General features: G+C 42.3%; 1 protein-coding gene and 1 long non-coding RNA gene across 2 annotated transcripts; one reads left to right on the top strand and one right to left on the bottom strand.

Moving 5' to 3' along the window:
• Nucleotides 1-424: 424 nt before the first annotated feature.
• LOC121398972 lies at nt 425-6,725 on the bottom strand. The gene is made up of 3 exons (XR_005964665.1): nt 6,310-6,725; nt 2,701-2,806; nt 425-977 (listed from the first exon to the last, which is right to left on the bottom strand). It is a non-coding gene; the product is annotated as an uncharacterized LOC121398972 (long non-coding RNA).
• On the top strand, nt 5,311-22,644 carry LOC108702863. The gene is made up of 9 exons (XM_041578683.1): nt 5,311-5,763; nt 7,300-7,377; nt 10,108-10,140; nt 10,661-10,744; nt 11,490-11,587; nt 18,995-19,395; nt 19,601-19,669; nt 20,626-20,695; nt 21,685-22,644. Exons 1-8 carry the CDS (start codon nt 5,659-5,661, stop codon nt 20,655-20,657), a joined length of 900 nt encoding a protein of 299 aa, XP_041434617.1. The 5' UTR covers nt 5,311-5,658; the 3' UTR covers nt 20,658-20,695; nt 21,685-22,644.
• The last annotated feature ends 1,903 nt before the right edge of the window (nt 22,645-24,547 follow it).

Raw genomic sequence — 24,547 nt, 5'->3', positions numbered from 1 at the left:
TTCTTTCATTTTGAAAACTCGTATTACCTTCAGGTCTCTGGGACAGCAATGGGCAGTGCCCTAGCACACTCATATGCCAACCTGTTAATGCTGTAGTTCGAAATAGTGTACATCACACCATTACTGGGCACCTCCATTATGACCTATTTTCGTTACATTGATGACCTGTTCTTCATCTGGAATGACAGTTGAACAAGCTCTGATGGAATTCCACAATAGTCTTAATCACCTTGATACCCCTATAAAATTTACAATCTGTCACCCTACCCACGAGATCTACTTCCTGGAATTACACATCTACAAATGGGAGGGTGGTCTCGGCACCAAATTGTTCAGAAAACCAACAGACCTTAATTCTCAATCTTAGTAGAAAGTAAAAGGAGAGCACTCAAACTTGCAGATTTAACTGCTTTTGCTTATTTATTTCAATCTGTGAAACACAACATGTTTCGGGCCCAATAAAGCCCTTTCTCAAGTGTAACACACACAGATACACAGTGAACATTTAAACACACCCATTCTGCCAATTAGATCTCCACATCCAATCTGATGTGGTATGCAAATTCTCAAAAAGTTCAGTGTTGTATCCACAGGTGATTCAAGTGCAATCCACAAATCTTCAGGTGATTATGTACTCTTTAAAGTTAGTGTCCAGTCATAAAAAATATACAAACATAAAAAAGTACATTGTATACATTATTAAGTGCCATATTGTCAAGTCAAATCGAGACAATGTAGAGAAACAGCCAAATACATTCTAATATTAAGTACATTGTATCAATGAGTACTTTAATTTCACCAACCTGTTAAAAACAAAAATAGATACAAAATGTAAAGGTAAAAGTGATAATACCATCTAAAACTACCCTTAGAAAAAGGCTAAAATACTTGAGACAATTAAAAAACTTTAGAACAATAAAATCTTACCCCTGTTATAGTAGTTATTTCTGCATTAACTTTTCTCACAACTTCAAGGTCTGTAAGGTAAAGGAGTCAAGATATTAATTTTACAAGTAAGGTTTCAGACTCCAAGAATCATTGAGACCATCAGGGATAAGTGTACCTAGCTTCTTGATCCACTTGCCTTCTTTCTGTAAAAGTCTTTTCAGTCTATTATCTCCTCTACTATCAATGGGAGCTTCATCTATAACACACCAGCGCAGTTGCATAGGATTATGCTTACATTCAAAAAAGTGTCTTGAAACAGACGTATCTGTCTGTGTATTAGCCTTAAAGTTCCTGATATTGCCTTTGTGCTCCTGAATTCTCAGTTTAACTTCCCTGGATGTCTGACCTACATATCCTAAGCCACATGGGCATTTAAGTAAATATACGACATGATTAGATTTACACGTAGCATATGTTTTTATATTAATTTCATAACCATTTTTTGGGTGGTTGATTTTACTGCCTTTTATTATAGCGGCACAACAGTTGCACCCCAAACAAGGATAGGTTCCTACCTTCTTCTTACCCTGAAAAAGAGTTTTCTTTTTGCATGTATCAAATGGACATAACAAATCTTTAAGGGTACGACCTCGCTTATAGCAAAAAAGGGGGGGTGTCTTAAACAATTGACCAAATTGTCTGTCTGTTTGTATCAGTGGCCAGAACCTTTCAAGAATCTTCTCCATTTTCTGACTATTAGAGTTAAAAGTTGAAACGAAGGTAAGTTTTTGGTCTCCAAAATCTTTTGGTTTGTGACATAATAAGTTTTTACGGGGAATGACATCAACTTCCTCTATAGCTTTATTTATCAACTCATTTTTATAGCCTCTTTCTATAAAGCGTTTGGTTAATGTTGCCTTAGCTTCATCATATTTTTCAGGGCGCGAAGTTATTCTTTTAGCTCTAATAAACTGTCCTTTCGGAATCGCTCGTTTTACTTTAGGATTATGAAAACTTTGTATATGTAGCAGGTTGTTTTTATCAACGCTTTTCCTGTATAAATCAGTATTGAGCACACCATTTATTAAGCTAATTTTTACATCAAGGAAGTTAATTTCCGTATTGGAACATTCGTATGTAAATTTAATTGTTGCATGGCTTATATTAGCTTCTTCAATCATTTCCACAAGCAGATCTTTCGGACCATTCCAAAACAAAAGAATGTCGTCCACAAATCTGAAGTAGGAAAAAATGTATTTACAAAAAGGCTCTTTTTTCAAAAAAGAATTTGTTCTCTAAATAATGTACAAATAAATTTGCATACGAAGGGGCGACTGTTGCCCCCATCGATGTGCCTTGAGTTTGCCAATAGAAGCCATTCTCAAAGGTAAAGTAATTTTTAGTTAATACCATATTGAGACAATCTAAAATAAAATATATTTTTTGATTTGGAAGATTGGTATCCAGTAGTATTTCTTCTATGCAATTCATTCCTTCAATATGCGGAATTGATGTATATAAACTCTGGATATCAGACCTTAATTCTCTTCTACATGCTTCCAGTAACCCCCCCCCCCCCCCGGCTACCCTGAGAAGCATTCCAAACTCTCAATTTGTCGGGGTCATCAGGAAGAACTCGGATGCCCAATCAGCTCGGTCTCAGCTGACAACTATGTTTAACAGATTCCTTGAAAGAGGGCATTCGGAGAGTCTTCTGGACACACAACTCAGCAGGGCTATGCAGCATACTCAGGCCTCACTACTCAACAAGACAAGTGGCACCCCGAAAAACTCGGTACTTATGATCTTTACCTCAACTTATTACTCGTCAGCCGACAATCTCTCCGGACTGATAAAGGCGAATTGGTCCATGATATCCCATCTGTAGCCCATCGGCTGTGGTGCCTGAAACAGATATCTGAGGGACATTTTAATGGTCAATGACTTCAAAGGACATGGGACCTTACAAACTGGTTATCCAGCAATAGGAAACTGGGCTGCTATAGATGCCTGGATTGCACTACCTGTCGGTGCCTACTCATCGGACCAGATTTCCCCCACCCGTATACTGGGAAAAGACTGAAGATCAATCACAGACTGACCTGCACCTCCACGTTTGTGGTATACATCATTACCTGTCCTTGCGGGCTATACTACGTAGGCAAGACTACCACTACACTGATAGAACTACATGGCCATTTTGATATCCCACTCTTACAGTACTAGTACTATGTACTATGATTGACTCTGTGTGAATTGCCAATGTTTTGCAATACCCAGTCTTTGTTTTTTTTGTTTTTAACTCACCTTGCTTACTTTTTTTGATCCACACCAGTATTTCAGTTGACCCACTGGTTTAGGACACGTAAGTGACTCCTGTTTGTGATGGTCTCCCTAGGCACTCCTTATATAGGCTGTGGAGTTGGGAGTATGTTGCTTGATTCAGATCACAGATATGTGGGCCGAGACAAACAGCAAATGCTCTTTCCCCAGTGACCTGTTGCCTCCGCTAGTAGATGCGGGATGGTAATTGGTGCCCTATTCTTGGCACGCCACTAGTGTAATACACTAGCATGTACAGGCTGTCCTGGTCAATAGGCAACAATTGTTTTATAATGCCTCCCGACGCACAAGGGATGCTCTTGTGCATGTTGCCCTAGTCTGATGTGTGCCTAACGGTCACTCGTCCAGCTCTACTGCATTAGATACTGAGATAGGGTATCCTGTTACCCCACTTACATGCTACCCCATGTCCCCACAATGGGTGTGGGCAGGTCTATAGGAGTTGGCCCAATCAGGGAATAAAAAATACAGGAGCCCGTTGTTACAACCAGAGGGACATTTTATCTTCACAGGTGTGTTCCCTATGACTTTGATATCATGAAGGTGGACGGGCTCTATTATCACGTAGCCTCTCTTTGGCTATTTATGCTGAACTCTCACACTGCACTGTGTTTCCTTGATAAAGGTTCCTGTGTGGGACCGAAACGTTGGATGAATAAACCTTTTTACTTTTTTTGACACCTTTTGTCTGTATATTGCTTAAACTCCTGTGAGTGCCATCACTTTTGTGTGTGTGTATATATATATATATATATATATATATATATATATATATATATATATATATAAATCACCCCTGTTTTGTATGAGTATGTAGCAGTGCATATGTAGCTATCGTGCTAAAGAGAATGTAGACCGCACAGTCACAGGGAAAAGAGAAGTCTGCTTCCTCTATGGCAGTTCTCTTCCCTGGAAATTTGTGGCCCCCTTAAACAAGCAGACATGTGTAGGACACATGCATTATTATGCATGCGGGTGGGTAGGTTACTGCATGTGCCAGGCCCCTCTGAAGTATTTTACAGCAGGGGGGGGCAGTGCATATGCAGTACTTTTGTTGGTTTGTAGCAGTGAAAATGTAGTACTAGTATGGGTGTGTAGAAGTGCATACAGTTTGTAGCACTTGTATGGATGTACAGTACATGTACAAAGGCGTATAGTGTTTCAGGGTGTGAATGGGGGGGGGTAGTTGTGCTTGAATGTGTGTGTATAGCAGTACAACAGGTTGTTTGTGGCCCCTGGCTCAGTAGCAGTAGGCCTAAGTTTCTGTAATAAATGGAGCAGATCCCAGTGGGACTCGTTGGTAATTTACTTATAGGGAAGTGAGGGCGGCAGCAATGTAACTATATACTGTATACTGCTCTAGCGCACTGTATTATTCTAATAGTATCTTGCAAAGTTCATCTAAATTAATGAGCACATAAAATAACAGCATTGCATATTCTGCAAAGGGTAGTGGACATCACCTTCCATAGTGAACTATAGTAATACTACCTATACTGTAAATACACCCACACTAGTTATATACTGTACATGCAGGCTAGGAATGTCATGGGCATATAACTGTGTTTTTATTACATACAGAATGGGAATATAATGTAACTGTGATATATTTGTATTTGCCCATATATAGCTGTTGGTGCAACTGTAACCTTGTTATTAGTATTATATCCTCAATTTAGTTCAGGAGATGGCCATTATGTTAACAGTTTCAGCTTCTGTCCCGAATGCTAGTGTACTGGCATTTGAGGTGGAAAGTTTTGCTCAGGAGTTTAATAAAAGTGACCTCCAAACTCTTCTGATTTTTACAGGAGAGTTCCAATTTTGACAGCTCAGCCTTCTCCCTGTTTTTTATTGAAATGTCCCGAGTTTCTCTTTAATCTTCTGTAATGATGCCAAAAAAGATACAAAGATTCTGAAACTTAATTAAATAAGAAGCATTTGTCAGAGAGCCCAGAATAGGCTACAACTGCACTTTGATACAATTGTAACACAAAACATGACCCTAAAACCCAGAAATGTGTTCAAACTTTCCATAACCTGCCAAATTTTGTAAAAAGGATGTGGTATGTAGGGTGTGTGGCCACAAAAAATGTTTTGGCAGCTCCCTTTGTCCCTCGTTACATTTTTCAAATGTTGGGAGGTATCTGCATTACTAGACTATTAGTAGAACTAAGGATTTTACATCACATATTGCAATGGACAGAAGTTGTGTGTGTTTGTGTGTGTGTGTGTTTGTGTGTGCACTATAGGGTGTCAGGGAGTGTATGCTACAGGAGACTCATTCTATCAGTTGGGAAGGAGAACCAAAAAGAGTGAGTTTGAAAAGTTCCCTCCCAGGCTGGGAATATCCCCTGATAGTACAATGGGATGGCATAGAGTAAAGACTACTTTGAAGCCAATGAGGAAGTTACAGTTATTTTTGTAACCATGGAAGAGAACGCACCTGAGGCAGCTGCAGTGCCCCAAATAATGGAGTCCGTAAAGGAGAACCTGTGCTTCACCGGCTTTTTGAGGAAGAGGAAGGATACTATGGTAAAGGGGGTCTGCGGGGCAAATCTACCGGTTCTGAGGGAGGGGGAGCAAGCTGAGCTAGTGATATCAATTGTTAGCTGGGCACAGGCATAGTGTGTGGTGCTTTTCAGCTTTACACTTCTGTAGGGTAGAGACAAGCATTCTGTAGGATTCTGTCTTTTACCCTTACCTGTCCAAACCTCCCCTTTACTCTCTCTCCTTCCTCTTTTAATGCTTGTCCTTTTTTAAGCCTCTCTAGCACAAATCCAGACATAGTTCTATGTACTCTCACACACTCCTGTGTCTATAAAAACCCATCTGCCTGAATACAGTGTTGTTCTTTAACCCTTGCCTGTCCAAACACAGAATGTGCCCTATCTTTACCCTTGCCTGTGTGAATTGATTATTTCCCACCCTGACCAGACAGACAGGCCAGTGAATATAAAAAAGATTATTATATCAGACCTGAGAATCAGGCTGCTTGGCTTTTACATTTGTACAGTAGCTCAGCCAGAGCAGCATAGAATAACACTGAGTAAACCATCTCTGATTAAATGTAGCACTTACCAGGGCTGGCATTTTCATTGGGACAAGGTTCTCATGTTGCACTGGTGGACAGACCATCAGCTAAAGCCACTGGGTCCCAGAAAGAGTATAATCAATCACACTGGTATAAATCTTAAACAACCTGTGTGCAGTTTTCAAGCTGTCAAGCCCCTTCACCCCCAACCCCCATAGTCATACTTAACTGTGTATGTAAGTATTAAGGGCTCTTAAGTCAAGGGCTCTTCTCATTCCATTGGTAACACTTGTTTGCTGGTCCATTGCCCCATTTGTGTGAATAGCAGTCTCTTATTTTCAGCAGGGATGCCTTTTTCTTGTCCTCCTCCCTCCATGTATAACATGTTAGATATGCAGAGAAGTAAGAGAGAGCAACCTGCGTGGGCACTTAAATCAGTGGCTTTCTGTGGCATTGTGCCTCACATAGGGGTATGGGATTAATGGCTCTTGTTGCTACTGGCCGTGCACACTGGTTACAGAAAGAAAACCAGCAATGATGTGGGTTCTGTAGGAGCAGTATTATGTATAGCACCAATACAATCGCCTAGTAGCCAGGTATCACCTAGCTCCTAATACTCCAGAATAAAGAGTCTTCTGGGAATGTCCCTATAAACTGTACAAACAGAGTTGTCTTCCTTTCTCACATCTGCTTTGTAGCCTGTGTATCTCTTTGTTCCCCAGGACTTTGCTTTCTCTGCCTATAGAGATAACACGTGTGTAATTTACATTCTGCATTCCTCTTATACCTACCATAATTCTCTGCAATTTCTCGATAAACTTCCTTTATCATTCCAACAGCTTCTCATTATCTGCAAATTTCTGCCGAGTAGAATTGCTGGGACAGACATTGCACTTTGGTGGAGTGTGTCTCTGTTTAAATAAGTGAAAGTAGGTAAAATATTAAACAGTTTCCCTTTTCTGTGGCAGGGTAAAGAGCATAGAGTGGCTGCCACACTGTTTCTCTGTTAAACTCTAATTTTTTCTTTCCTTTCATAGAAATTTACATGGGCAAAATATTGGTTTAAGCTGCAAAATACAACTCTGTATTTCTATACCCGTCGGGAGGCGCATGATGTAAGTGCCCAGTGCTTGTAGGTGCATAAATTATAAAACAAAATTTTCACTCATTTCACGGTTTTACTCTGTAATTGCAACCTTGAGAATTTAGCTTTCAGGACTGTATTTGTGTGGGTGACAATAAGCAACCTTGGGGATCCATGCAAATGTAATATGGAGTCAACAGTAAGCAACACTAATAATCTTAGCCATACGAGTTGCATTCTACTCCTCCTGCCCCACAACTCCTTATATGCCACTCTCCTCCATCTCCTGAATCACCAGGTGCCATTCGCTCCTCTATCCCCTCAATCATCATGTGCCATTCTCTCCTCCAACCCCTCAACCATTGTGTGCCATTCACTCCTCCAACTCCTCAACCATCACGTGCCATTTTGTCCTCTTTCCCCTCAATCACCATGTGCCATTCTCTCCTCCAACCCCTCAACGGTCATGTGCCATTCTCTCCTCTAGTCCCTCAATCGTCATGTGCCATTTTCTCCTCCAACCCCTCAACCATCATGTGCCATTTTCTTTTCTATCCCCTCAATTGCCTTGTGCCATTCTTTCCTACAGCCTCTCAAATGTTGTGTGACATTCTCTCCTCCATCTCCTCAATTGCCATATGTCATTCTCTCCTTCAACCCCTCAACCATTATGTACCCTTCTCTCCTCCATCTCCTCAACCACTATGTACCATTCTTTTCCATATCTCCTCAATCATGTGCCATTTTCTCCTCCATCTCCTCAACTGCCTTTTGTGGTCTTGGAAGGCAGCAGACAAACAAATTCCATGAGACAGGCTGAGGGTTAAGGCAGGCAGCATACAATTAAAGTCCGCATAACAGGTCAAGGTTGAAAACAGGGAATCAGAATAAGGAGTCACAGACAAGAAATGACTTAAAGATCAGGAACTCACTCAGGACAGAAACTCCTGGACTACCCAGATTAACGGCAGGAGCTGGAGGACCACCTGGAGCAGGAGCTGAAGAACTGCCCATATCACCAGCAGGAGCTGAAATACTACACAGATCGGTGTAGACTACCAGAGTTAATGGCAGGTCAGTTACCACAGACACCAACAGTAGTAGCAAGATCAGGTCTAGAGGCCAGGGCAGACAGGTCCTCAGGCCCAAAGGCAACTGGAACAGGCAGAGGATGCTGGAGAGTTCGCACTGGAATAGCCAGAAGTTGCCTGGGAAACAGTATTGCTATTACTACATAACTATATTACCAGGAAGCATTACCCCCAGCCATGTACCCTAAATGGCTTCAAATTTGTCCTGGAACCCCCGGGCCTGGTATACTATGCTTGGGCAGGGAGTCATTAATTAATTTTTTCCAGAAGTTTAACGCAGTTGGCTCCATGGATTTCCAGTGTAACAGTATTGCAGGTAGCAGATCTTAGCTGGAGGCCTCAGTGGTAGTGTTCCCACAATACCCAAAAGACAAAGGCTGGATTACAATATATTGGGAAGTGCTAAGGATGTTTTGGCATAGTTAAGTACCTCCCTCCAGAATCCCTGTATTTTTGGGCAATCCCAAAAAACATGAATAAAGGTGCCCATCGCCCTAATGCACTTGGGTCATTGGCACACTACAATCTTTTGTACCATTCTTATTTCCTTCTTTTTAATCCCCATGTGCCAATCCCTTGGTCCCCGTATGCTGCCCACTGTTCCTGCCCTACAATCTCCTTGTGCCTTTCTCATTTACTTTTCTTGCCTCCTTACTCTACTCCATGTGCTAGTCTCTACTCTCACCCCTCGACCTCAGAGTGACAGTCTTTCCTCAATCCCACAATCCCTACTTCTTTCTGATTTGTCAGTTAAACAAGCAATTGCCATTATCTCCTCCATCTCTTAACCCTCTCTGCATATGTTAGTCTCTTATATCCCTGAGGTTTCAGTTTGATTGTCCTGATTCTGTTAATGTTCATTAGGAACACTGCCCTTGTCCCAGTGAATCAAAGAGAAAGCTATGATGTTTGTAGTTTCATCCATTCTCTTATATTCTGGCTTTATGCAACCTACAGCTGTTGGAAGTGTTGGAATGGGAATGGGCCAGAATCCCTGCAGATGTTTTCTGGCACTTGTTTAGGTCCATATAACTCAAGTGCTCTGGTTTACTTCTAAGTTAACTTTTATTATGTTAGAGAATGGCTAATTCTAAGCAACTTTTTTTTAATTATTTGCCTTCTTCTTCTGACTTTTTCAGCTTTCAAATGGGGGTAACTGAAAATAAATGTTCTGTAAGGCTACAAGCTTGTTATTGCTACTTTTTAATACTCTTCTTTCTATTCAGGCCTCTCCAATTCATATTTCAGTCTCTTATTTAAATCCATGCATGATTCCTAGGGTAATTTTGAACCCTAGCAACCAAAATGCTGAATATGCAAACTGGAGATCTGCTGAATATAAAGCTTAATAACTCAAAAAACACAAATAATAAAAAATTAATAAAAAACAATTGTTAAATGAAAGGTGAACAACACCATTAATGTTATACACAATGTACATATTGTCTGGGTGTGTGAGGTTTAGGGGATAACTGTTTGCCGTATATTAATGTTATATATATTATATGTGTGGGCTTTTATACTATACATATGTATATCATTATATATTTCATATATCCATATCATTATTTTCATTATTTATAATATATTACATAATTATGGATCCATTTGTAGATATGTCCTTATATGGCACTGAAAGATTATGAACGCTCTGTTTGTTTCTTTCCCAGTCATCCCTGCGAGGCCAGTATTACATGGGCAATGTAAGTATTTTCTAACTGGTGCAATGGGGCTTCTTCAGTTCCCCACATCATAATAAAGGTTGACTCTGAGAAAGTGGCAGTTTGGGAGACATGGGGAGAAACAGGAGGGAAAAAGCAGCAACCCTCCAATTAAAGAATAATGCTTCTCTGTGAGACACGGTACCATACTGATTGGGGTAAGGACAAGGTCTGGGCACCTGCAGCTCTTTAGATGTTGGTCAGTGGCCTAGCTTGGTGTAAGTTTGGTGTAAATTAGTAGTAGGGCTTCTGCCCATGGTCTATAGAGTCACATACAGTACATTTCATTGTTGAGGAGTGAACTGCAAATGCATAAACTGGGCAATACCCATGAGCCTTTTGCTCTTTTAGGGCTCTTACACAATGATAATTTTGGTTAATTCTCTCCACATTCATATAATGACTGACACCCTGAGTTGGCCAGTCGTTCACCTTTTGAGTATTCCTCTGTACTTTGTTATGAGGAAGGAACCAATGGCACACACTCTGCATTTCCCCACAGGTGCAGTCTGTACGGAGAGTCTCAGTCACGGATGTGGAATATCCTTTTGAGATTGTCATGAAAAACGGGAAACGGAAAATACTTGTGAGTTGGCCCCTTTGTTATGAATGCTTGATTGGTACACAGAATGGCTGCACTTAGATGTATACTCCAACTCCTACTCTAACATGGGCTTATTAACCCACATGCAGATAGATGCAGTGATGTCAGATAGACATGCCATTGTTTTTTGTTTCTTTCAGTTTGCTTACAAAAAGCCTATCACCAAGGAGCACACCTTGTTAGCAGCTGCAATGGTCTTACAAGCATCTTCTAGTTCAACTCCATCCCAGCTGCTGGTACTTTGTGCACAGCAACTTCCATTTATTTGATAATTTTATACATGGGATTAACAGATAAAACCTAAATTCCTGCCCCTAACCACAATAAGCATTGTTTGCACTGGAGGACCTTTAAGCATGCAGATAAACGTAATACTAGTGGTAATCATAGGGTGGAATCTAGAAATGCTATGAGTGTAACAGGACACCATGAGGTCTGTTTTATGCAGCTACACATATTCAGGGGAAAGCAAATATGGGTAACTGCTATCTAAAGATGGTAACAGTCAGCAATATGGTGACAGTCACACCTTTTATGAGTCATGCCCTTCCTGCTGCCCTTCAGTTGTTTAACTCCCAGCACCCACTCATTAACAGCTGATAGGTTGCATGGGTCATTTCTGACATGTTAGGTGTTATCTGTATTTTGATTAACTTTCTAGTGTCTGTTCTAGTGCATTGCCGTTGCTATCGTTCACCTAAGCCTTACACTTCTGAACTTTCACCAGGCTGCAGACACAGCAGATTTGCGTGATGTGTGGATGCAGTTTTTGTGGAAATCGATGCAGTTACCGGGGCCTGGCAGACATAATTCCTCTTGCACATGGTAGGAATCTGTATCCAAGCTAATCCATTAGCATGTTCATGTAAGATATTCAGTATCTATATTCTGTGCGAGTGCAAATTAATGGCTGCAGGTCAGGTCTAGGATTCAAAATAGGCTTTGGCAATTCAAGTACACAGAGGTCCAAACCCCCCCACCACCACCACCATCTTCCCAAACCCAATAAATAGTGACTGTCTATGGCATCTCACAGCAGCTCCTCTGGTACGGTGAGTACAGAGCAAGAGTCAGACTTTCTGGGGTCAGTTCTTGCTTTGTCATTAAAGGGATACGGTCATGGGAAAAAAAAAATTTTTCAAAATGAATCAGTTAATAGTGCTGCTCCAGCAGAATGCTGCACTGAAATCCATTTCTCAAAAGAGCAAACAGATTTTTTTATATTCAATTTTGAAATCTGACATGGGGCTAGACATTGTCAATTTCCCAGCTGCCCCAAGTCATATGACTTGTGCTCTGATAAACTTCAATCACTCTTTACTGCTGTACTGCAAGTTGGAGTGATATCACTCCCTCCCTTTTCCCCCCCCAGCAGCCAAACAAAAGAACAATGGGAAGGTAACCAGATAACAGCTCCCTAACACAATATAACAGCTGCCTGGTAGATCTAAGAACAACACTCAATAGTAAAAACCCATGTCCCACTGAGACACATTCAGTTACATTGAGAAGGAAAAACAGCAGCCTGCCAGAAAGCATTTCTCTCCTAAAGTGCAGGCACAAGTCACATGACCTGGGGCAGCTGGGAAATTGACAAAATGTCTAGCCCCATGTCAGATTTTAAAATTGAATATAAAAAAATCTGTTTGCTCTTTTGAGAAATGGATTTCAGTGCAGAATTCTACTGGAGTAGTACTATTAACTATTATTATTTTTTTTTGTTGAAAAAAACATGTTTTCTGATGACAGGATCCCTTTAAGCTTTTTGTAACAAAGACATGTGAATGTGGTAGTATTATGCACTCTCCCCTATTTTCTTTTTTTTTAAAAAACTTTTTATTTACGATTTTAACAGTCCAACCGTATAACAGGGCAAAGGGGATACAGTGAAGATCGTACATTTACAAAACTCAGGCAACTCGTGACAGATGTTGATGTCCAGACTGTGAAAGTATAAATGTAATAGAAAGAAAGAAAGAAAGAAAGAAAGAAGGAAAAGTACAGAAAAGAGGAGAAAGGACGATAGGGGGAAAAAAGGGTGGGGGGTAGGTAGGGCTCTCGCATAAAAATTCCTTCTTAGGGGTAAATTTATCAAAGAGTGAAGTTAATAATGAAGTTCCGCCACTAGAGTAAAATTCTGCAGCTCACAATTCATTTCTATGGGATTTTGAAAGGCATATTTATCATTTCTTCAGGTCCCCGGCAGCACCACAAGAGAGATGGCCCCTCCTCCTAGGACAGGAAACAAGAACAAAACACCCCCCCCCTTCCTGCTATCCCCTGTGTTCTTGTTTCCTGTCCTCCGAGGATCAGGTGAGTATTAGGGGTCCAGCAGGATTCCTAGGGGGGCTAAGCAACCATATCTTTACCACTCACCCCTAGCTGTGGGTTCCTGGTGCGTTCCCCTCCCTCCGTTTTTTCCTCCTGCCAGCGTGTGGGAGAGGAGTCAGTCTTTGACTGTTTGGAGGGGTTCGTGCGGCAGAAGGGAGGTTTGTGTTGATATCTCCTCCTTCTGAGCCGCAGGTTGCTTCCCTCCCTCCGTCGGTTCTTCAGGCAAGTGCTGCTGTATGCGGCGGGGGTATTAGTTTTGTGCGCGTCTTTGCGCTGTGTGCGCTTCCGGGTTGCGGGAGGTCACGTGACCATCCGGCGGCAGTTTTAAAAAAAAAAAATAATAATTTTTTTTTTTCTTTCTCTTTCTTGCTGGAGTGGCTCCCTGCATTGCAGCTAATGTGTTTAGGTGCTGTGTTCTGGTAAGTAACCTTACTTCTACTGTTTGTGTGTTGCTTAGGGGTTATTATATAGTGTTTGTTTTTCCTTGTAGCCATGTCCTCTCGCTCTGAAGGTAGAGACCAAGAAAGGGAAAGATCCAAGAGATGTGCTTTATGCAAGTTAAGACTTCCTCCGGACTTTCCGAAGAGGATTTGTCAAGATTGTTTGAAGGAAAATTTTCAGCAAGATGTGCCCGAGGCTATGTCAGAGTTCATGTCATGGTTTAAAGTTAATATGCAGCAGACCCTTGAGACTTTTAAGGTTAATGCTCAAGCTCAGCCTCAAGCAAGTACTTCAGGGGCCAGCCAGGTGGAGGCGGCAGATGTACATGAAGTATTTGTGGATTCGTCTGATGAGGACATCAGAGAGGATGCTTATGTATTTTCAGTAGAGAATATTGATCATCTCGTGAAAGCTGTTAGATCCTCGATGGATTTGAAAGATGAAGATAAGCCACGCTCTAAGCAGGATATGATGTTTCTAGGTCGTAAAAAGTCGCCCAGAGTTTTTCCGGTGCATGAGGTGATTTCAAGTATAATTTCTAAGGAGTGGTCGAAGCCTGAAAAGAAATTAGTACTGCCTAGGAAATTGAAAGCTTTATTTCCATTTGACGAAAAGGTAGCGGCAGCTTGGGATCTTCCGCCTAAAGTCGATGTTGAAGTCGCCAGATTGGCAAAAAAGACGACTATTCCTGTGGAAGATGGAGCCAGTTTTAGGGACCCAATGGATCGGAAGGTAGATGCTGCTCTCAAGAAACTCTTTGAATCCTCTGCAGCAGTGTTTAGACCTGGGGTAGCTACAGCTTGTGTCATTAGGTCTATTAGACTTTGGCTTAGTCAGCTAGATCAAGATATGGAGGATAGAGTCTCCCGAGAGGATATGAAGTCTTCGTTGGAGATTATCAAGCTTGCTGCAGATTATTTGTGCGATGCTTCGGTGGAAACCATTAGAATGGCAGCTAGGTCTTCTGCTCTGGCTGTAGCAGGCAGGCGTGCGCTATGGCTAAAACATTGGGCAGCAGACCTGGCATCGAAGAATAAGCTTTGCGCCAGGCCTGGACTGGGAGTCAAAATAGGCCCTGCCATTCCAAGTACACAGAGGCCCAAATAGCCCCTACCAGCCCACTATATGGTATCTTTCTATTGAACTATACAGCAGCCCCTCTGGCATTTGCCAGAACCCACAGATTGCCAGTCCGGGCCTGCTTTGCGCCATGCCCTTTGAGGGTCCTTTTCTTTTTGGTAAAGAGTTGGAGGCTCTGGTTGCTAAATTAGGTGAGACGAAGAAGTTGTTACCTCAGGACAGACGTTTTTTTCCACAGAAAAAGTTTTTTCATCCATCAGACCAATTCAAAGGATCTAGAAATAAGAAGAAGCCTTTTTTTCGTCCCACCCGTGGTAGGTCAGGTAAACCTCACTCAAAAGGAAACAGGTCAGAAGAATCTCGCAAGACGGATCAGTTCTGACGCCAACTTGTCCAGACCAGTAGGGGGAAGGCTTCGTTATTTTTTTCACGGGTGGACCAGGATCACCAGCGATCCTTGGGTTCTAAGTATTATCCGGGAAGGGTACAGGCTCGAGCTAGCCTCTCGCCCAGGACCTCGTTTTCTTTGTACAAGAGTTCCCAGAGAGTTTGTGAAAAGAACATGTCTCCTCAGGGGAATTCAAGATTTTCTGCAATCCCGTGTTTTGGTTCCTGTTCCTCGAGACGAAGAGAGGAAAGGAGTTTATTCTTCAGGTTTTTTGGTCCCCAAACGGTCAGGCAAGTTTCGAATGATTATCAATTTAATTTACCTAAATACCTTCATGAAGAAAATTCATTTCAGGATGGAAGGTGTCAGGTCAGCAGTCTCAATTCTGAAGGAGGGGGATTTCATGGCGACGATCGACCTTCAGGACGCCTACCTCCACATCCCGATTTGGGAGGGACATCAGCAATTCCTGAGAATCGCCATCAAAGATCAGCACAAGTTAAGTCATTATCAGTTTTGCAGCCCTGCCATTCGGCCTGTCTTCATCTCCTCGCATTTTCACCAAGGTTTTGGTGGTGGTAGTAGCTTTTCTGAGAACCCAGAACATTCCTATTGTGCCTTACCTGGACGACTGGCTATTGAAGGCGCCTTCCAAACATCTACTTCTCAGTCATCTGCAAAGGACGATTTCTTGCTTAGAGACCTTGGGTTGGAAGATCAATTACCCGAAATCGGATCTCATTCCTTCTCAGAGGAAACAGTTCTTGGGAGTCCTGTTGGATTCGGAACAGTGTCGTACCTACCTTCCTCAGCAGAGGAAGGTCAGCCTGTGCAGTTCCTTGACGAGTCTCTCTCAGCGAAGAGTAGTCTCGATCAGGCAGGCCATGTCAGCTTTGGGAGCAATGACGGCGACTATAGAAGCAGTGCCGTGGGCCAGACTGCACATGAGGCTTCTTCAGAGAACAATTTTGAGACGTTGGGATGGCACAGAGAGCACTCTGGACAATCCTATAAAGCTACCTCCTCATGTGAGACACTCGCTCAGTTGGTGGAAAGGTCTGAACTTGTCCAAAGGAGTTCCTTGGGTCATTCAGCAGTGGCTCATTCTCACCACCGATGCCAGCAGGCAAGGGTGGGGAGCGACTCTAGAGCAAAATGTCTGGCAGGGCATGTGGTCTCTGCAGGAGGCGTCTCTCTCTTCCAATCACCGGGAGCTCCTGGCTGTTTGGAGAGCACTCAAAGTGTCGGCACATCTGACAAGAGGTCAGGCGATAAAAGTCAGAACAGACAACACCACAGTAGTGGCTTATCTGAACAGACAAGGTGGGACCCGCAGCCAAAGTCTTCTGGAATTGACTCTGAAAATTCTTTGCTGGGCAGAAGTTCATCTGCAGACCCTGCAGGCGATTTATATAAAGGGTTCGGACAACATCAGAGCGGATTTCCTAAGCCGCAGGCAAGTTGTGCCGGGGGAGTGGTCTCTCAGTCCATCAGTGTTTCAACGTCTTGTTCACCGGTGGGGTCGTCCGACCATAGACCTTATGGCCACAAGGGAAAATGCCAAGCTGAACAAGTTTTATTCCCAATATTTTCAGGACAGACCGACAGCGATAGATGCCATGCTCCAGTGCTGGAGAGGCAGTCTGAATTACATCTTTCCTCCACTTCCGATGATAACCAGGGTTCTGAGGAAGATCAGGCTAGACAGAGCCAGAGTCATTTTAGTGGTTCCATATTGGCCCAGGAGAGCATGGTTCTCTCTCCTGTTGGAAATGGCGGAGGAAGATCCACTAATTTTGGGTTCCAGCAGAACTCTGCTTCACCAGGGGCCAGTGTACCATCCGGACCCCAGCAGACTAGCTCTATCAGCGTGGATCCTGAATGGCAATCGTTAATCCAACAAGGATTATCCTCAGATGTTATTGCTGTTATGGTTCACAGCAGGAAAGCAGGAACTAATAAAATTTATTCTAGAGTTTGGAAGAAGTTTTCTTTCTGGTGCGGAGATCATTCTATTGATCCACATGAGGCTTCGGTTCCCCAGATTCTACAGTTCCTTTCAGATGGTTTTCGATTAGGGTTGAAACCAGCTACGCTCAGAGTTCAGGTGGCGGCCTTGGGGGCAGTGAAAGGTGTTTCACTGGGTGAAAATCACCTCGTTAAGCAGTTTATTAAAGCTGCAGGCAGATTGAAACCAACCGTCAGAGATATCTGTCCGCCATGGGATCTGAACCTTCTATTGTCGGTTCTATCTGAGGACCCTTTTGAACCATTATCATCAATTCACATTAAGTTCCTGACCTTAAAGACTGTAATCTTAGTAGCCCTTACTTCGGCCAGAAGAGTGGGCGAAATACAGAGTCTTTCCATTGAAGAACCTTATCTTCAGATTTTTCCGGATAGAGTTGTAATGAGGCTTCCACCCACCTTTGTTCCTAAAGTGGCTTCGACTTTTCATTCGTCTCAGGAGATTGTTCTTCCTTCATTTTATCCACATCCAGTGGGAAGTAAAGAATGCAAACTTCATAAACTAGATGTCAGACGCTGTTTGGTGTTCTTTTTGTCTAGATCGGCACAATACAGAAGATCTAATAACCTTTTCATTAATTTTGCAGGCCCTTCAAAGGGGCTAGCTGCTTCGAAACCAACGATTTCAAGATGGCTTAAGCAGGTTATTAGTATGGCTTATGAGTTAAGAAGTCTGTCTCCTCCTGCCAGAATTAAACCACATTCTACAAGAGCAGTAGCTACATCGTGGGCGCAGAGAGCGGAGGCATCGGCAGAACAAATTTGTAAAGCTGCGACGTGGACCTCGATGCATACATTTTCTAAGCATTACAAGCTGGACATTTTTTCTTCAAGGGAGGCTGCTTTTGGCCAGAAAGTATTACAAGCGGCTTTTGTTCCCTCCCCTTGATCTTTACAAAATCTCTTGTGGTGCTGCCGGGGACCTGAAGAAAGATTGAATTTCTTACCTGTAAATTGTCTTTTCTTCAGGTCCCCTCAGGCAGCACCATTATCCCTCCCCTTAATTAAAATTTCTGTTAAGCAGCCTGGTGTCTCTTGTTCTTGTAAACTAACACAGGGGATAGCAGGAAGGGGGGGGTGTTTTGTTCTTGTTTCCTGTCCTAGGAGGAGGGGCCATCTCTCTTGTGGTGCTGCCTGAGGGGACCTGAAGAAAAGACAATTTACAGGTAAGAAATTCAATCATGTGTGAAAGGTCACCCTTTGATAAATACACCTTTCAAAATCCCATAGAAATGAATGGAAAGTGGCGGAATTTCACTCTAGTGGCGGAACTTCACTATTAACTTCACTCTTTGATAAATATACCCCCTTGTGAGGGATGTGGACTGGAAAGCAAGAAGGGCAAGATAAGGATCTGGTTCAATCATTTTATTGAGCATGGCGCTCAAAAGAGCAAATATTTCTTTCCAAAGGTCAGATATTAGTGGGCAATCCCACCACATTTGTAATTCATACCCCACAGTATCAGCCTCTGAAGCAGGTTGGATCGGAATCAGGCCCGGACTGGCAATCTGTGGGTTCTGGCAAATGCCAGAGGGGCTGATATAAGGTGCCATAGAAAGTCAGTATTTAGTGGGCTGGTGGGGGCTGTTTGGGCCTCTATGTACCTGAAATGCCAGGACCTATTTTAATTCTCAGTCCGGACCTGATCGGAATGATATATTCGGCCGAGCTTTGCCGGGGTGAGATACCAATCGTATAAGAGCTTATAGGCGTTTTCCTTAATAATCTTATTAAAAGACGCCTTCCTGATATAATCGAGGGCAATCTCCCATTGGCACTCTCCCCTATTTTCTTGGTAAAAACATACACCTTCACATATCATTCTAATTGTGCTTTATGATCCACCCCCTACCCCATATTTTGGGAACAGCTGGTATGAAGGATATGCAGCAAGTGTAGCTAAAAGTACTTCCCATTATAAGCACTTCCCATGATCCTCAATTTATCTATTTATCCTATAGGTACGACATACCCAGTCTGGTGGAAAGAGTAAATTTCGCATCTGGTGAGGGACTATACGAGGAATTAAGCCCAGACAGCACCCTGTGTGATGATGTCTTTGGCAACTTAGACAAATCCCCATCTCTCCTTCATTCTGCTGATAAGGGGGGACAATGCAGTAATTCCAAGGACACATTTAATAAAGCACAGTTGCCTTGCTCCTCTGATAAGGACCAGAACTGCAATGAACAGCTGCCCCATTCTCCAGTTTACTGCAATATGCCCATTCTTTCTGCCCTTAACTTGAAAGAAGCCTTTAACACAGAACAGTTAAATCCAAGTGACAACAAGGGAACCTTCAGCAGCTCACAGCCTCCTCATCCCATAGATAGTGAGGTAACAGCACAGCAGGATTTTTCAGGTAAGTGCAGAGAGGAAACGGAGATCAGCATTGTTACACGTATCTGTGGCTAAACTTGCAACCAGTTTTGATATTGTGGAGCACAGAGTTTGCTCAGCTATATTTGCCCTGGTTGCTCAGCTATATACACCCATTCCCATGACAAAGCCACAATAATTCCATTATACACATGGCCTATTCTCATAACAGCCTTCTGTCTCCCCAGAAAGTGAGAATGATTCAGACTATGAATATGATGTGCCCAGACCAGTTGGTGTAAAGATACAAGAGAAAGGTAAACACTTTTACAAATTCATTGGTACACTATAAATCCGCAGAGACCTTTTTCCCCCACAGTGCTAGGTATGAATAGGGTTGCCACCTGGCCAGTATTTTACTGGCCTGGCTGGTGAAAATAATGGCTGATCCCAATGTTATTAATAGCGAAAAAAAGTATATAGGAAGGCCGCTATTTTTTTCCAGAAAAGGTATGAACCATATCAGCTCTGGCCAGTGCCCTTGCTGTTAATGGTTGGTCTCCCTCCCCTCGCTTTTTATTTGCTGCTGTTGATTTTGCTAGGTATTAACGTAACCAGAAGGAGAGCAGACACTGTAGCTGCAGGTAGGGTAGCCACTTGGCTGGTATTTCACCGGCCTGGCTGGTAAAAATGATGCTTGATGCCAATGTTATTGTATTTTTTTCCAGAAAAGGTGGCAACCTTAGCAGCAGGAGGGTGTGGGCCCGACATGGACGCAAAGAAATGAAATATTATAATATTGGGTGTCTATCTCCTGGTGGGCCTAGAGAGTTTACATTACACCCCAGAGGGGTCGTGCTTGTCTGTTCGTATACCTAAGAGTAGGCGAGTGCTGGAGATGGGCAGTGGGGGTCCAATTGTAGGAGAAAAAGTAGATACTTTATCCATTATTTACTCATTATGCAAAACTGCATAAATCCCTGTACTGCAGCCAGAACACCAGCAATATTCATGATTTCGTCGAGTTATGTCAACATCCTATGCCTCCTACATAAACTTGTGGCTAAGCAGCTCACTTGAGCATAACTGCATTGTGTGCCAAGTAGTAACGTTCAGGGTTAGGATAAACCAAATATTAATTTTCTTGTTCTACCTGCAACATAATGGAATTTCCCTAGAACATTCTGTCAGAATATGGCACCTTTTCTCCATTTAAACCAAGGCGTGAAAAGCATCTGTTAGATAGTGATTTTTATTACATTTCTATTTCTAGGAACTAAATCCTGCACAAAAATTAACAACTGAAACTTCTGGATTTGCCTGAAACCAGATGGAATGTCTGAGTGAGTAAAGATTGACGAGCCAATTCCTTGTTCCCTGATACTTTCTCTGTCTCCCACAATCCTCTAGTTACATTACTCTAATTTATTAGGCACACGAACAGGAGGACGGCACTCCGGTAAAAAAGCAGGTTTTTATTGGTAAGTACTGTAGAAATACATAGGTGTTTCGGGAACACATTCCCTTAATCATAGGCTTACAAAATGAATCGTGCACATGCATTATATACAATAGGTCTATGGCGACCTCTATTGGTCGTCATGATTATCACTGCTAAAAACATTTTTTATTTATATCAATAAAAGTGACAATACTCTGTTAATGTATAAAATAAAGAAGGGGGAGAAGAATTGTATGCCTTGGATATTTTATATGATTTTCATTTAATTTGAAGTATTGACCTCGTCATATTATCTTAGATACTTATTATTAAGGTTTTTATAAGTGTAATTACCCTGGTATCTTATTTATATCTTAATATATTATCTTAACCTTTTCTAGTTTTATACTTTTATAATTATAGATATAAATATGCGCATATATGAAAAGCGTGCTCCTAGAGACCTATTGTATATAATGCATGTGCACGATTCATTTTGTAAGCCTATGATTAAGGGAATGTGTTCCCGAAACACGTAAGGCCTATGTATTTCTACAGTACTTGCCAATAAAAACCTGTTTTTTTACCGGAGTGCCGTCCTCCTGTTCGTGTACCATATGTTGGCAGTGGGGACGCTGTGGACTGAGCACCCGGCATTATAGGGGAGCAGCCAAGAGGTGGTGAGTTTGAAGGGGTCCTAATGGGTTTTGTGTTCTAATTTATTAGCCTGTCAGGGTAGCATACATACACCAGTTACTCACTTAATAATTAACCCGTTTGCTGAGCAAGGGTTTGTTTGACATTCTTATGACAAAATAATTAACTTGTACATTTACTGCAGATGGAAAACTAGAATTCTCGATAACTTATATTCATATTATTTATTTTTAGGCTCCAGGAATGCTGCCAGTGGAATCGCAGTTTATTCTCAGAAAATGTCACATTTCTCCAAAAATTTGGGGTGAATTAATAATCAACATCCACCCCTTACCCTATAAAAAGCATGCTGTATATTTAGTACACTTCATACCAAAGGTACAGGGAAAATAAATGGACACTCTTCTCACTGCAGAATTGCCTAGGCCACACATACATTCAGTAGTAAAATAACTTGTACCAGAAATACCAGCTAGCATTCCTGTGAGGATGAACATTATTTCAGCTGTGATCTATTGCTGAATTCCAGCACATAATGACAGCATGTTTCATTGGGTGCTGGGATGTCTAGTTTCACTGAGCTCAGGTTTGAGTTTTGTACAAAGGAATGATTAGTATAACCCTGATGACCCAGTGGATGAGCTGGTTATTGACAGTAAAGGAGAACACTGACGCATGCTGACAAAGACAAAGCACCTATAGGAGACCTTTTCAGAGTCAACACTCAAACAACAATAACAAAATGTTTAATGGGGTGCTTCTATGTCTAGCTCCCCTTAGCTCAAGTTTGAGATTTGTACAGAGGTTTAAGTAATTACTGCAACCCTTAAAGCCTGGCAATAGCATTGTAGTGAGGTTACATCCAGTGGCAAATTTCCCTCGGCGGCACCCCTAGACCGCATGTTCCTAGCGCCTGCCCGCCCACCTTTGTTTGCACCCCCAACAAGCTTGTGTGCACTGGGGAGCTGTGTCCTCTGTTTTCCTGCACAGTTTAATGCTAAGGGGCAAATTTCTTAAAGGGCATAGTGGCTAATGCTGGCAAAATTCACAACGTTGCACTCTAACTCCAGGCGTATTTTCGCTCTGTCGAAAGAGTGTTGTAAGCAAATTCAATTTTGCTTTTACTGAACGTTACCTCTATCGGCAGACTTGCCTTCGCCACCTCAGACCAGGCGAAGTGCAATAGAGTAAACAGGACTTGGTCCAAAAAAAGTTTTTCTAAGTCCCAAAAAACGCTGGCGTCTTTTACTTTTACAGGGTGATAGGCTGAAAAAGATCATACATTTTTTTTTGAGTACCCTCCTTCCCCCCTACATTTCCCTACATATGGCACATAAACTATACTGTGGGCTCATGTGTAGGGCAATATAACAACTCTATTTTATTTTAAGGTTCCCTGGCCTTGTGTAGTGTAATGTATTTGCTGCAACATATATGTCCATTGTACTTACCGCCGTATGCAAATTATCTAACGCTTGCGCAACTTCGCTATGCCTGCTGTAGTAACGCTAGCACAACTTCGCAAGCATTTGACGCTGGCGACGAAACTTCGCAACTTAGTGAATTGGCGTTGTCTGTGCCCGTTAGTGAATTTCCCTCTAAGAGTTCTGCAGGCAGTTACTATGTGTCTCTATAATAAATATATTCTGCTGAAAGTACCCTGTTATGTGCTTATTTCTGTCAGCCTTTTCTACTTTTACCCTGGTCACATGTGTTCAGGTTGGGACCCACATATTAATGGCTCTCACAAAGAGGCATGACAGCAGCACAAGAATAAGGCTTCACTTTAATGAGTTGCAGGCTGTGCGATTACATACATGTGTGTAGACACTAATACAAGCCGTGCACATTTATACATTAATATATGTCTGAACTCCCAGGATGTCCCCCCCCCCACCCATTCCAGATCGTGGTAAAGAAAAGGTAAAACATGTGCAGGTACACACAAGTGGAAATGTAAGGCAGGATTTGAGGGTGGGGGGCCATGAGACGAACAGATTGGGGGACTCGTGACAGGTGGGGGCCATGACCATGCCCCGGTGAGCCCCACACACCCCAGGCTGACACTGTTTCACCCACCCCCATGAACTATCCCTGGGGAAGTGAATCTAGTATTTTCACAGTACTTAGTTAGGTACAGAGTTCTGATTCTACTAGTGCAAACAGGAGCAGGAAGTACCATGAATAAGCTATGTAGTTGGCGAGACTAGATTCACTTACTCGGGGTGAGGTTCCTGCCTGACCATGGAAAAGAGAAAAAATGGGAGCAGGAATTGGAACTCTGTACTTGGGTAAGTACTCTGGGGGGCTGCATTCCCTTACCAAGGAGGAGGTTCCTGACTGACCGTCAGAAAGAGAGAAGACCAGGAGTAGTACAGAGAATCAGGTATGGTCAGGCCTGGATTTGTGGAAAGGCCACCAAGACCCGAGCCTACTTGAACAGTTCTGGCCTGTTGGGGGTCTCAACTTTCTGTTCAGTTTTCAGCCTTGTTAAACCTGAACAATAGTCTGACCAATAAATACATTTTTTTTAAATACTAACAATATTAACATGGCTTAGTTATAATCAAGTGCAGTTCATTTCTTATTACAGAAACATAAAAATCAAATCAATCCAAAACAAGACATTGTTTTTTCCTAAATTAGCATTGCTGTATTTCAGAGCTTTTTGGAGAACTGATTTCTCTATAATAGATCCCATACCTGTAATTAAAGGATTGGGCTTACTGATCAGGCAGAATATAGACTGAGATAGGGTTTAAAACATTGAGAAAACTGAACAGTTCTATCTTCCCCACCCCCTTTGTTTGGCAACGGTGGCAACCCTAGGTGGGGGAGATGTGATGTACTGAACATTCCTTTTATTCACTGCAAGGTGCTGTATCATTACTGAGTTAGAGCCACAGTGCTAACCTCACCTGCAATAATGTAGGTGCTTATGAATTCACAACTGTAACACTGCTGGATTCATGAAGACTTGTTTATTTGCACAAAGCACCATGCTTTCTTCATTTTGTACTTTGCCCCATTTATTTGTACTGTGCTATCACTCTCTTGTACTGGGATCTACTACTGACACTCGTTATGATGGACTGTT

Source organism: Xenopus laevis, chromosome 9_10S (genome assembly GCF_017654675.1).
Source record: "Xenopus laevis strain J_2021 chromosome 9_10S, Xenopus_laevis_v10.1, whole genome shotgun sequence".
In the NCBI taxonomy this organism is placed as follows: Eukaryota; Metazoa; Chordata; class Amphibia; order Anura; family Pipidae; genus Xenopus; species Xenopus laevis.
Note: the sequence above shows the minus strand (reverse complement) of the source record. Positions and strands in the feature narration are given on the sequence as shown.